The 15146-nt window shown below is 37.9% G+C and overlaps 1 protein-coding gene across 1 annotated transcript in view; it reads right to left on the bottom strand.

The window, feature by feature from the left end:
• Window positions 1–15146, bottom strand: part of LOC121315184 (collagen alpha-1(XXII) chain-like) — a 107901-nt gene that overhangs the window by 19032 nt on the left and 73723 nt on the right. The window contains exons 36-50 of the mRNA XM_041249234.1: window positions 14622–14675; window positions 14296–14349; window positions 12811–12864; window positions 12114–12218; window positions 11427–11471; window positions 11062–11139; window positions 10298–10333; window positions 8204–8257; window positions 6634–6678; window positions 6390–6437; window positions 5753–5866; window positions 5128–5181; window positions 4434–4487; window positions 3237–3290; window positions 330–383 (exon numbers count right to left, since the gene is read on the bottom strand). Coding sequence (XP_041105168.1) covers window positions 330–383; window positions 3237–3290; window positions 4434–4487; window positions 5128–5181; window positions 5753–5866; window positions 6390–6437; window positions 6634–6678; window positions 8204–8257; window positions 10298–10333; window positions 11062–11139; window positions 11427–11471; window positions 12114–12218; window positions 12811–12864; window positions 14296–14349; window positions 14622–14675 — 903 coding nt within the window. The remainder of the gene's footprint in view (window positions 1–329; window positions 384–3236; window positions 3291–4433; window positions 4488–5127; window positions 5182–5752; window positions 5867–6389; window positions 6438–6633; window positions 6679–8203; window positions 8258–10297; window positions 10334–11061; window positions 11140–11426; window positions 11472–12113; window positions 12219–12810; window positions 12865–14295; window positions 14350–14621; window positions 14676–15146) is intronic.

Raw genomic sequence — 15146 nt, 5'->3', positions numbered from 1 at the left:
ATCCATTAGTTATTCCATTGTTTGTTTTTGAATTGTTTAGCAAACCATTAATACAAGCTACTCAACAGCTGCTTTGATCTTATTGACCTCTAATGAACACAACCAATCAGCTTTAGCAGAGCAGAGATACGGCTGGACAAGGCAACCACTAGGCTATCGTCTGACCCACTCAGGATTCTTTGCCATGGGGACAGACTGAGAAAGCAGCTCCTTCACTTGTACCTTTTCAGAAGGTAGGGGACAGATGCGTCCAAGCCATATGAAACAATAGGTATGAAGGTGATATATGATATCTTCTAGACAAATGTACAGAAACCTGATTGCCATACCTTCTCTCCTGGGGCTCCGGGTGGACCTACAGCCCCTGGGATTCCATCTAAGCCCTAAAGGGAAAAAAAGTGACGGTCACATTTCATTGTTTTATTTCTAAATACTCATCTTAAGATGGACACATCTTGAATTGACTCAGGGGTCGTTGGAGGTACAGAAAGACAATATATTCTCAGTTCTGAGTTTAGGTTAATTCAGACTATCAGGGTTATGATAAATGAGTGTCAAAAGTACATTCATCAGTACTTACTGCCATCGCTCTATTAAACTGTGCTGTAAATCTATGTATGCAATGCATCTCATATCAACCACAAAGTTCCTTCCGCCTCTACTTGAAATGAGATTTGATACTCGACTCTTATTGTATGTACTGTCAAGCAAGAACATAAGAAATGCTTGGAACAAGAGGAGGCAGCATGGCTCATTGAGTTTGTGTGACTTGCCAGCATGCTGTTAGCCTCAGGGCAGTACTTACTGTAATAACAAAAGCAGAATAACAAAATGGAACAGAACTGAAGCCTGCACTAAATTTCTAAAAAAAAAAAAAAAAAAAAAAAACCTTATGTAGCTCATTTCATGTATTCCTTTTCAATCTAGTGAACAAATACCATATCAACATCTTAAACATCTCACACTGCTTTCATCCTTGTCCTGTTATAGCCATATCAGCATCTTAAACATCTCACACTGCTTTCATCCTTGTCCTGTTATAGCCATATCAGCATCTTAAACATCTCACACTGCTTTCATCCTTGTCCTGTTATTGCCATATCAACATCTTAAACATCTCACACTGCTTTATTCCTTGTCCTGTTGTTACCATATCAACACCTTAAACATCTCACACTGCTTTCATCCTTGTCCTGTTATTGCCATATCAACATCTTAAACATCTCACACTGCTTTCATCCTTGTCCTGTTATTGCCATATCAACATCTTAAACATCTCACACTGCTTTATTCCTTGTCCTGTTATTGCCATATCAACACCTTAAACATCTCACACTGCTTTATTCCTTGTCCTGTTGTTACCATATCAACACCTTAAACATCTCACACTGCTTTCATCCTTGTCCTGTTGTTACCATATCAACACTTTAAACATCTCACACTGCTTTATTCCTTGTCCTGTTGTTACCATATCAACACCTTAAACATCTCACACTGCTTTATTCCTTGTCCTGTTATTGCCATATCAACATCTTAAACATCTCACACTGCTTTCATCCTTGTCCTGTTATTGCCATATCAACATCTTAAACATCTCACACTGCTTTATTCCTTGTCCTGTTATTACTGTGCTCTACCTAAACTGAGCATTCATTTACTCAGTCAACGCTTAATTTGAATAAGTGTGGAATGAATGAATTATAATTGTGATTCAATTGTTATTAATAAAGCGTCAAGATTAACTCCCTAATTTATACCCCTTGTTATTAAGAGTCACAGTATTGTCTCTTGGTAGGTGTATGGAATATCTGAGTTATCTAATTTATACCCCTTGTTATTAAGAGTCACAGTACTGTCTCTTGGTAGGTGTATGGAATATCCGAATTCCCTAATTTATACCCCTTGTTATTTAGAGTCACAGTACTGTCTCTTGGTAGGTGTATGGAATATCCAAATTCCCTAATTTATACCCCTTGTTATTAAGAGTCAGAGTACTGTCTCTTGGTAGGTGTATGGAATATCCAAATTCCCTAATTTATACCCCTTGTTATTTAGAGTCACAGTACTGTCTCTTGGTAGGTGTATGGAATATCCAAATTCCCTAATTTATACCCCTTGTTATTAAGAGTCACAGTACTGTCTCTTGGTAGGTGTATGGAATATCTGAGTTATCTAATTTATACCCCTTGTTATTAAGAGTCACAGTATTGTCTCTTGGTAGGTGTATGGAATATCTGAGTTATCTAATTTATACCCCTTGTTATTAAGAGTCACTTTGTACTGTCTATCATTTTAGATTTTATCTTCCACACCCTGATGACATTCGAAAAGTCAGCAGTATAAAGCACACCTGTACTGTAGCTTCGATCTTTCAGGAACATGTCTAATATCGAAGTCCATCTGGTGTTACCATAATAACCTTTGTAAGAGCCTCATAAATACATCAGTCTGAAATTCCACACAAAATAAATGTGGCATTCCTAACATCCATTAGGGGAGTTTTCACCAGTGTGTGATGACTGAAACAAAACAGGATAAACCAAGTGCATCAACAAAACATGAAGAACAGCTCTGGCAATATTACGGGTTACTTTATACCCATGCAACACTGGCCATTGAAATAAAGCATTAGCAATTTAATCAGCATATACTTATTTTAGGGAATCGATTTTACAGAACACAAGAGAAATGTAAATGTAAATGTATGTATATGGAAAATTATTGACCCAAGGGAAGACTGTTGTTACTGACAGGGGGCTATAGTGCCCGAAGCCACAGGCTGAGGTAGCAATAATCTTCCCGAGGGGCAGTTAACCCTTTCCGGTCCAATGTTGGACTCTGTCTGACATCATCAAAAAGACATCAAGCACAGGTCTATAGTAGTTTTTTCTCTGGAAATAGCCGAGAAAAGCTTTCAATGGCTGACTGAGGCCTATAGAAGCCGAAAAAAAATGGAGGCAGATCTGAGCAATACGCGTAGACTCTTCACCACAGACATGACACAGACATAAACAAACAAGATGATTGGGTTAACTGGGAACAGCCACAGGAAATAAAAGGAGATCTTGAAACTCCATTAAGGGGAGACTAGCAGGGAGCTGGGAACAGAGAGAAGGTACAGTATACTGTATATGTTTTGGTGACCGGTAAAAGGCTTAGCTGTCCGGTGATAATTAAAACTTGCAAAGTTTATTTAATAAATGCACAGGCACCATTTTTCCTGGGTCAATACTTACAGGCTGCCCTGCTAAGCCAGCTGCTCCAGGATAGCCAGGTGCTCCTGGGATTCCCTAAAAAAAATTAAAATAAAACGTCAACAACAAAAATAAAACATCTTAGAAAAAAAAATCACAAGACTTTACCTTTTGAAACACAATTGTATTGCTAAATAGAAGTATAACACTTCCAACTACTGTACTGAAGTATTGTATATAAGTTTACACTTTAGCTGCTGAAACACAGTTGCTTGGTAGATAAACGTGCACAACTCTAAACTACCAATCTCAACATGGATTGTACATATATACATGTACAGTATATTAGTGTAAAATGCTGGGTAAACAAGCATAATGCCTTGTGGAATGAAATGATATAACTTGTGAAATGAAATGGCATACATTTTCATTTGCATGGACACATCCAGAATAACAAGACTTATTGACTTTACTGTACATGATTGCAGAGACCTGTTTATATCCTGTACTAGCTCTGGGAGTAAATACACAATGTGTAAAGAAGCTGAGTGTTGAGCAGGAACCCAGTCCAGGTGTGTGCATGTGTGTCTACCATTCCTCAACTGAGTGTACTGTAGGAACCCAGTCCAGGTGTGTGTGTGTATGTATGTGTGTCTACCATCCCTCAACTGAGTGTACTGTAGGAACCAGTCCAGGTGTGTGTGTGTGTGTGTGTGTGTGTGTCTACCATTCCTGAAGCAGGGGGGTATCAGCGTCACAAACAGGTGCTATAAAACTAACACGAGACAGTCCACTATCAATCTGCTCATGTATTCAATGTAGTCGGTGACATCACTTAAGTGGTCCTGGTCTTGACGTGAACTTGTTATAGGAATAAACTGAGACAGCTTTAAGAAATATGAACTTCACAGTTTGTTCCCAATATACAGTTTGTATCCAATATTCCTTTACCCAATTATACATTTATTAGGTGTGCATGATATATGGTTTCTTTTACAGGGATAGACTTGGCTTGACTACTTATTGATGCTACAAGCTAAGTGGTATTTCAGGTATTCTTTTTAATGAGGGGGATCAGAAGGTGGGAAATGAGTCATGGTTCACACAATGGACTATTACAGATGCCCTGCAAATCAGAAATTCCTTTTTCATTTAAAATGAATGTAGGCAGAAACAAGACCTTTATCATTCCCCCATGCCAACGTACCGATATGTTTGTTATTATTGCGTTCTGTTTACCTTCTCGCCTTTTTCTCCAGCTTCACCTGCAGCCCCTCGGTCTCCTCTGCCTCCCTGTTGAGAAACACATTGTAAAACTCTTCCATCCTCTTGTGTGTGCTGCTTACATTGAACCAGGATGCAGACATTACAGTGTGCCACTAGAATGGATACACAGTCGTCCTAACTGAATGAATGGTGGAGTGAAGATGTGTTGATGTAGGAACAGGAACTTGTACATGATGAATGAATTGGGTTCTGGAGGTCTTAGCCCATTTCATACTAAAGTAAAACTGCCGTTAAACTGCATTAAATACAACTGCAACTGTTTGTAAATTACAGTCCCTGCACCGATACTTGTTAACGTTCTGATGCATTTAAAAGTTATGATACACGTTAATGCAAGGTTATTATAAAACTAGAATTATCATTAGTATAATATACTGTTTACAGATCCTGGTTCCTTATTTCACTGCTCATCTTGTTGTTGTTGTTTCCTAAGTGATTGCTTTCTTCTGTCCTCTGGCTTCACTAACTGCCATAGTTAAAACACGATGCGATTATAAAGGCACAACCCTCTCAGTATGTGTCATTAATAGGCTTGTATGAACCTATAAACTCTCCACTGCACTCTCTGACCTCTCTCACTGTTTCCTTTGTATGTGACAATGAACTTCACAACACCTAACTTCATATCTATTATATAAATACTTGCCTTCATCCCGTCCATCCCACGTGGACCTATAGGACCAGGAGGCCCAGGGGGCCCCTGCCATTAGAAGACAATGAATATGTTAAAGCATTGAGAAGGAAGCGTTTGTACTCCAATTTGTTACAAGTACAGCACATGCTTTATAAAACTGTAAAGAGCACAGAATGGGTAGTAACGTTCCATTTTCATTTCCTGTGTATATTGAACTTGAGCTTGAACTAAATCACAGATCAATAAGGGAAAAGCATGGAGGCTCCTGAATTGTACAGTATAAGTTGTTTTAATGGATGGCAAATATATAGCCACCAATATGATATATACCAAAACCAACAGACCAGGCAGTACAGAAAAAGTGAAAGATGCTAAGAATATGAAACACAGCTGAAAGAACAACATAATTATGGTTAGAGGGGCCTGGTGTTGCTACAGTTACAGGCATTGACATGAATGAAACAATAATAAATAAAGGTAATGGCAGACAGTAGGAATACTTGAGCAACAGAGAGTTATTATACAAAATACAAAATATACTTTATTGCATGACTTGAAACTCTCCGCAAGCAGTGTAATCCTGACCAGTCATTGATTGCGTTGATTGAAAGACGATGCATGCTTGTGCTATTCATACCTGGTTCCCATTATTCCCATCTTTTCCAGGTGGACCTGTCAGTCCTTTGTCACCTTTGAACCCTGGGAGACCTGGCATCCCAGGAGGTCCAGGTGGGCAATTAGTGCACACATCCTGGAAGAGAGGAGCAACATCGATCACTACAGGAAGCAGAACACACGGCACTGCATCACACAGTGCATGCTAGCTATACAGTGCATGTGTTTTATGAGAATTCATTTGTGGATTATAATGCCAAATAATCATTGAAATAAAGAATGTTTTGTGCTTTTCTAATTCACTACTGCTAACACTCAATACAAACAACCAAGCATTAAATAAACCCCTACATGAAAAAGAATACATTACTTATAATTGACCAACTGGCTCTCAAACATAATTGAATTGGGCTACTCAAAAGGTAAATACACATTCAACTGTAAAAAAAAAAAAAAAAAAACTGGTACAAAAAGTATAATAAAAACTATTAAAACAAATGTTAAATCTAATAAAAACTTCAACAAACATGCTACAAAACAGCATTAGCTGCACTACAGTAATTATGTGTGTGTGTATGTATGTATGTATGTGTATATATATATATATATATATATATATATATATATACTATATAAACTTCATACTGTATGTTCCTTACCTTAAGAAGGACTCCAAGTTCCTTTTGAGAGATCTGAGCTGCTGAACCCTGTGATAAAAGAATACTAGCTGTTATCATTGTGTACCACTACATACAGATTCAATAACACTAGAACTTATCATTGTGCACCATAGGCACAGATTTCCATAAGGTTTGGGGATTATCAAAGTCCCACTTTGAATACTGAGACATGTTGCTGAAATATCTAATGAACTGAAGTAAAATAATTCAAAGTGGCACATACCGGCTCCCCAGGAACTCCTCTGTCACCTGGCCTTCCAGGTAAACCCTGTTACACAAAATAGATGTTCTTCAAATGGGGGTTTACACTGGCATTCAGGACATACTGTAACCTTGCCTTGCCCACTCCATCTTGTTGCAAGGTGAGGTTGTTTCTGTATTGTGTTTCTATTTGATTTGTTGCTCTGCTTTGTCTGTGTATTTTCTAATTCAAGGTAAAGGTAAGCTTGTGGAAAGCTACTGATAAGGAAACACATTCCTTATTTGGGTATGCTGTATTGTCAGGGTCTTGTACACTTCTATACCAAAGTCTGAGTCTTGTAATCTCTTGTAGTAATATATCTTATTAGCAGGGTGTGAGGAATTTTGTAATCGTTTTTGTGTTAGAACTGATTAGTCTTTTATAATATGTTGTTTTCTGTTACAAATTGAACAAAGAAGCTGGGAGTCTTATTTTGGGTTTTTGAGTTGAGGACTGTAAGGAAATTTGATAGTCCCTATTCATATTAGAATATTTGGAATGTATGATACTTTCAATGGAGAGATATTGAGCACAGAGTTTAGGTGGGATATTGTGGAATGCAGGGTCCATTTATGGGTATTTGTGAAGGGTTCTCTTCTGCTCTCCTTGGTTGCATAAGGGGATGGGAGAATCTCAGAGATAACAGATGCAAAGGAATGTTTGTCAGGCTTGGAATCTTGCCATGAGTGCACAGGTATAGTGAGGAGGGGTCATAAATAACTTCATTAAAAGGGTGTGTTTTGGAATCTACAAAACTAAAGTGAATGCATTGTCCAGGGCTTAGTTCTATCAATCTCACTGCAGCCCAGAGTGTCACAACTCTGTTCAATACAATTGTCTATTCTACGCTATACCAATAACCATATATAGTTGACAAAACTAATATTGTTTATCAGTTTCATTATTTCTTACAAGTGTGTGGGTATGTGTGTGTGTCAGTGGGTGTGTGTGTGTGTGTCAATGGATGTGTGTCAGCGGGTATGTGTGTCAGCGGGTGTGTGTGTGTCAGTGGGTGTTTGTTTATGTGTGTTTGTGTGTATATGTGTGTGTGTGTGTGTGTGTGTGTCAGTGGGTGTGGGTGTGTGTCAATGGGTGTGTGTCAGTGGGTGTTTGTTTGTGTGTGTGTGTGTGTGTGTGTCAGTGGGTGTTTGTTTGTGTGTGTGTGTGCGCATGTTTGTGTGTCAAATGCATGGATTGTGAGCAAGAGAGAGAAGATACAAGAAGATAGGAGAGAATATCAAGCTGTGCTGGACAATAGTTACAAACAGAAGGAATTGTTGAAGAATGATGCAACTACAAGTTAGGTATAAAAAAGCTTATTATTTAAAGCTCCTTTGTTAGACCAGAGTATAAAGAGATTAAATTGGTCACTATGCCTCTTCGTATTACATGCTGTTCTGTAAGTCGAATAAATGATCAGTATTAAACTGATTGTTGTATTGTGTGAATCAATCTGGGTTAATCCACACAGTAAGACATGCCAGCGAGCTTGTTAACAACCTCAACTTCATATGCTCTCTTATATGTTAATTGCTTCATGGTTTGTACTTACATTATGCCCAGGCGGACCTTGGGGACCAGCTACTCCAGGTACACCTCTTGGGCCCTGAAAGGCACAATTACAGTATATCAGCTCACACATACCAAGGTGTGTTGTATAATAGGAAGGTGCTGTAAACAATAATAAAATAGACTTGTGTCGATAGAAGAGTCTGTACAGATAGCATTAAAATCCTTACACAGAGAAGAGTCTGTACAAGTAGTGTTAAAATCCTTGCACAGAGAAGAGTCTGTACAGATAGTGTTAAAATCCTTGCACAGAGAAGAGTCTGTACAGATAGTGTTAAAATCCTTGCACAGAGAAGAGTCTGTACAGGTAGTGTTAAAATCCTTGCACAGAGAAGAGTCTGTACAGGTAGTGTTAAAATCCTTGCACAGAGAAGAGTCTGTACAGATAGTGTTAAAATCCTTGCACAGAGAAGAGTCTGTACAGATAGTGTTAAAATCCTTGCACAGAGAGGAGTCTGTACAGATAGTGTTAAAATCCTTGCACAGAGAAGAGTCTGTACAGGTAGTGTTAAAATCCTTGCACAGAGAAGAGGCTGTACAGATAGTGTTAAAATCCTTGCATAGAGAAGAGGCTGTACAGATAGTGTTAAAATCCTTGCACAGAGAAGAGTCTGTACAGGTAGTGTTAAAATCCTTGCACAGAGAAGAGGCTGTACAGATAGTGTTAAAATCCTTGCACAGAGAAGAGGCTGTACAGATAGTGTTAAAATCCTTGCACAGAGAAGAGTTTGTACAGATAGTGTTAAAATCCTTGCACAGAGAAGAGTCTGTACAGGTAGTGTTAAAATCCTTGCACAGAGAGGAGTCTACAGCTAGTGTTAAAATCCTTGCAATTGCATGATGTTCTTTCATGGGGTGATGTAGCAGTGTGCCCCACCCATGTGTGGATTTTGTGTTATGTGTTGCGTGTGGTGTGTTAATGTTGGTGTATAGTATTGTTGCATGGGATATAAATGGGTTTGTGTAACACAAGTGATTTTAAATATATAGTTGTATTTAGGCACAGGGACTGCACAAGCACTTCACATGCAGATAAACTATGTAATAATATGTGAGCACGGGATTGCCTGAACACACAACCCTGAGTGAGTGATTCTTGCCTCTATATATACAGCTGTGCCGAGATTCAATTACTAATTAATCATTCACTGAATCTCTGCACTTGAACGAGCAATCCTGTGCTCACATATTATTACCTACTTTATCTGCACGTGAAGTGATTGTGCAGTCCCTGTGCCTAAATACAACTATATATTTAAAATCACTTGTGTTACACAAACCCATTTATATCCCATGCAACAATGACTATACACCAACATTAACACACAACACGCAACAAAATACACACACAGGGGAGTGGCGATCACTGAAGGTTTAAATTTTTTTAAAGTTATTCCAATTATTCTTCAGAAATACATACATGAAAAACTATATATATATATATATATATATATATATATATATATATATATATATATATATATAGAGAGAGAGAGAGAGAGAGAGAGAGAGAGAGAGAGAGAGAGAGAGAGAGAGAGAGAGAGAGAGAGAGAGAGGAGGCTCAGGAAGAGTCACAGTATAAAATAACTAAGCATTCTGAATTGTTTTTCAGTTTGCAAGAACTCCCAGAAGCAACTCAGGCATTTCCAATGTCATCTACATTTTCTGATGGGAAATGCGGTGTTGAAAAGAGTGCGATAAAAAGATTTGCATCATTTTTTTAATGAAAAAATACCATTAAAATGAAAACACATATTTAACATAATGTGTGCACCTTTTTGAAAGAAATATGAGATCTACTAGACGATAATAATACATGTTAGGTTAAATTTACTGGACTTGTTCTGCTTTCTATACTATAATCTTACCATCTAAATATGAATGTTATTTGACACATTTGATGAACAAAAGATTGATACTAGAATCCGATGCATTTTTATAATATAACAAGCAGGTGTTGGTTTGCATATTTATTAAGATATCATTCAGGTTGGAGCTGTGATTAATTGAGGCTGGGTATACACAATGTATATCCTTATTCATATTTCATAAACTAACTTGACATCAGATTGCTTACCTGGGGTCCTTTTTCTCCTGCTGCTCCTGGTGTTCCCTAAAGCCGTAGAATTATTATTATTATTGTTATTATTATTATTATTATTATTATTATTATTATTATTATTATTATTATTATTATTATTATTATTATTAATAATAATAATATATAATTACATTTAAAAAAACTATGCTAGGACTTGGATAAAGGATGCATTGCAAACTGATTACATTTCACTGGTGTTACTGGAGACAACAGAAAATCAACACATTGTATAAACTGCAAGAGTCATCCTTGCTGTGGCAGAATTGTAGTGTGTCACTACATTTAGCTAAACCCTGAAATCCAATCAAACCTGTGCTCTATTTAAAATCTTCAAAACAAACATCCGTGCAATTCTGATTTATTCTAACATAACAGTATATATGGGGAAGTGCTGTGTGACACACTGCCCTTATGGAATGATGAGATGAGATGAGGGTTAAAGCTCTACAACCACGAATGCAGAGCCCGGCTCTTTTGCACTGTGGTTAAAACGCTCATTTGAGGTGCGCAGGGTCACAGGTTCGCACTCAAGATCCGCCCTGTTACAAGTACAATACATGGTTTCCCCTCAGCAGTACATTCACTGCAGGTGTTCTAGGTAATAGAACCCCACCTCACTCAAAATGCTTTTTTGAATGAAGCATAGAGCACAGATTTAATGCAAGAATATGTTTTTTGACAAATTCACACCTTTAAACTGACAAGCCATTAAAGTCTCAAGGATATTATAGAGTTCTTACCGGTTGCCCAGGTAACCCAGTCCCAGACGGACCTCGATCTCCAGGAAGTCCACGCATCCCAGGGGACCCAGAATCCCCCTAAAGGAGAGTTAGACTGAACTCTATTGAAATGGCAACACTTGTATCGTGTGGTGTCCTGGTGATACACACTTGGACACTCCAAGCAGGTGTGTACATTTTATACCACCTCATTATAAAAGGGTCATTGTTTTAACCACTACACCTGAGTGGGTATGAAAAATGACCATAAAAACACTTACTCTAATATAAATACAAAATATCAGGGTCAAAAGCTAAATATAGATGCCTTCCAGCCAGTAATAATTTAGGAGTTTGTCTGCTTCTGCAGGTTTTAATGGTCTTACCTTCGGCCCCTGGGGTCCAGGCAATCCACGTATTCCAGGCTCTCCCTGTTATTTCAAAAAGCATAAAATAATGAATACCATTTCTGCAGACACAGCATACACCCTCCTAATAAACTGAGACTCTGCACCAAAAAAACAAATAACCTGTGTGTTATTACAGTGGAAAATATTTGAGTGAAAATTGAATGCAGAAGTTTGGCAAGACAAACTGATGCCGTTTGCAGACACATGAAAGCCAGACAGTGAACATGCAAGCCCCTTCACAGTACATTGTACCTAGTAAATATACAGTACAAGCATGTAGCGGGTCTTTGAGGGAAGTGTTACAGTGATGTCTTACTGGCTTTTCCCTAGATGGAAGTGTACATTATCAATTTAATCTGACCTGGCCTTCAGAATGCCACAGAAATCTTTACCTACTCATTTCAAGCTGAAAAGTTATTATACCAAGGTTATTTTTCACAGCTAGATTGCTAATGGGTGCTTAATGCTTAATGCTAATGGGTACACCAGGGGAGACTTGGGGTTTGATGCAGCAAAGTTGCCTCAAACTAGGTCTCCTGTTCTCCTGGAACCAGGTTTCAAGCCACTGTTCCTGAAAAAGTGGTTTTGTGTCCCCTCAGCTTTAGAATCCACAGGGTTGAATAAAGCAGCTTGTGCACCAGTATGAACTCAATGATGACTCACCGGCTCCCCGTCCTTCCCCTTGCCTGGTAAGCCTGGGATTCCAGCTGGCCCGGGCTCTCCTGGAGGTCCAGCTGGGCCTTGCCTGCCTTCCTTACCAGCCTCTCCCTGCAGAAGCACACCAGAGATTAACCTTAATATCAGAGGTTCATCTAACAGTAAGTGTCAGTTCCTTCCAATAAGGGCCGGACAAAAGGCAACATCATGAGAATCAGGAATAATGACGACTGGTGATGATAATTACACTTACTGTGGCTTATTTTATTACTAAGTTAAGGTTGTGATAAACCACAAACATATCTTTATTCTTGTAAGACTAACAGGAGGAAAGGTCTTTTGTTTTTGCCCCCTCAAAATGGAACCCTTTGCCTGAGTCTATGTATACAGCAAGTTTGTGAGCCAAATGTCTGAACATTTGAGGCCTGTATGTAATTGCTAATTGTGTGTCTATTAAAGAGCTTTATTTTCTTGTACATTTTTGTGTTTATGAAATGTATGCATTATATATTGTACTACCTTTGTGTTTTATCCGGGACACTTTTACACTGAGAGGTTACTGTACATCTCAATTGCATATTCCTGATTAAATGCGTTTAAATAAATATGTGCAATCCATATATATATATAAGTAAATACGTGTATTCTGTTGAAGTGAGGAAAAAGCAGACCACCGAGCGAAACACAACTGAGTATTTCTTACCTTTTCCCCTTTTTGTCCATCTACTCCAGCTTGACCATCTTTCCCTGGTACACCCTAAAGAACAGAAAATATAGGAAACTAAAATAGTAATTTATTGAATGGGCATTAGTTCTTCTGACTTGGATATGGCAGTATAAGCCCATCAGTAAAAAAGCTCATGTATTAATAACATAAGAACATAAGAAAGTTCGGCCCATCTTGCTTGTTTGGTTGTTAGTAGCTTATTGATCCCTGGGTGTCAGCTTCAACAGCATTACAGGGGAGTTGGTTCCAGATCCTCACAATTGTCTATGTAAAAAAGTACCTGCTACTTTCTGTTCTGAATGCCCCTTTGTCTAATCTCCATTTCTGACCCCTGGTCCTTGTTTCTTTTTTCAGGTCGAAAAAGTCCCCTGGGTCGACATTGTCAATACCTTTCAAGATTTTGAATGCTTGAATCAGATCATCACATAGTCTTCTTTGTTCAAGATTTAATAGATTCAATTATTTTAGCCTGTTTGCATATGACATGCCTTTTAAACCCAGAATAATTCTGGTCACTCTTCTTTGCACTCTTTCTAGAGCAGCAAAATCCTTTTTGTAGCGAGGTGACCAGAACTGAACACAATATTCTAGATGAGTTCTTACTAATGCATTGTAAAGTTTTAACATTACTTCCCTTGATTTAAATTCAACACTTTTCACTATATATCTGAGCATTTTGTTGGCCCTTTTTATAGCTTCCTCACATTGTCTAGATAAAGATATTTCTGAGTGAACATAAACTCTTCAATTTCAGTATATGGTATTTATGATGGTCATTTGTATTGCCTGTGTGCAGCACCTTACACTTTTCTGTATTAAATGTCATTTGACATGTGTCTGCCCAGTTCTGAATGCTGTCTAGATCATTGTGAATGAGCTTTGTTACTGCAATAGCTTTTGCCATTCCTCCTATTTTTGTGTCGTCTGCAAATTTAACAAGTTTGCTTACTATACCAGAATAAGTAATTAATGCAGATTAGGCAGAGCAGAGGACCTAATATTGATCCATGTGGTACTCCACTGGTTCCCTCGCTCCATTTTGAGAAGGTCTTTGATTGATTTATGATGGTGTTTATGAACATAAAAGGTACTGGAGAGGATCTAATGATTTTAACTGTTTATTTTTTTAAAGAAAAACTGTCATCGATCCTCTGGCATCGATTATTTTTTGCTTGGGCACATTTGTTAACAGACAGTACTCCATATTACAAAGACTGGATCCACATTTTACCCTAACAACATTTATTTATTATTTCCAACTGGAGACATTAGTGTCATTATTATTATTTTTTTTTTAAGGGACTTCCTTCTTAAACTCCCAGTTTAATCATAACAGCAAAGAGACATCTGTCACCACCTTGTGTGTTTATTTTATCACCTTACAAGCTGCAATATTACTAGGTGCCCAACAGCATGCACACTATCAACAGAACATGTCACTGAGCTGCAGTATGCACCTACCACATTGCCTGGTAAACCACGTAGACCTTGTGGACCTGTTTGGCCAGGTGGTCCCTATTGTGGAAAAGACATCACAGAGCACATTAAAACATTAAATAACGCTGGAACAAAAACAAATTCAGTTCATCCTTTTTCTATACAGATAATATTCCTGAATGTAGAATTTTTTTTGTATCTATCCTACTGTAACTACTCAAAAAGAGCATTTGGTTGACACCTTAGTGGTTAATGGAACCACATTCAAATTGAAGATGAGAAGGAAGATTCTATAGTCGTTGAGTTTCCTGCTGTTTTAAAGCATGTCTGCTCCCACGATTTTAACTTACTGTGTCTCCATTCACTCCAGGCTCTCCTCTGAGTCCTGTCTCCCCTTTTGGACCCTGTTTTGAAGGAACAAAACACGCATCACATAATGTGGGCTATATACATCATACTATACCATATAATATGCATCATACCATATAATATGCGTCATATAATACTATATAATATGCATCATACCTTACCATATAATACGCATCATACCGTACCATATAATATGTATCATACAATACCAATTACATTTCAGGGTGGTTAACAAAGAGGTTCTTACAGTGCTTCGTTAATAAAAAGATTGACTGAAAATATATTTAGCCCTTTATTCTTGAATTGCAAAAGAACTGGATTCATGCGATAAGTAGATTTGGGAAGTACTGTGAAATGAGTATTTTCTAACAGCTGAAATCTATATCGTGAAGCGTCTGGAAGGACAACAATAATTAAGAGGTAACAAATGCATTAATTAAAATCCTGGTGTCATCTTGCATCAGCATTGCCTTTAATGTCAGATAATTGTGAGATTAAGCAAAAGT

Source organism: Polyodon spathula, chromosome 4, assembly GCF_017654505.1.
Source record: "Polyodon spathula isolate WHYD16114869_AA chromosome 4, ASM1765450v1, whole genome shotgun sequence".
In the NCBI taxonomy this organism is placed as follows: domain Eukaryota; kingdom Metazoa; phylum Chordata; class Actinopteri; order Acipenseriformes; family Polyodontidae; genus Polyodon; species Polyodon spathula.
This window is presented reverse-complemented; position numbering and strand designations above follow the sequence as displayed.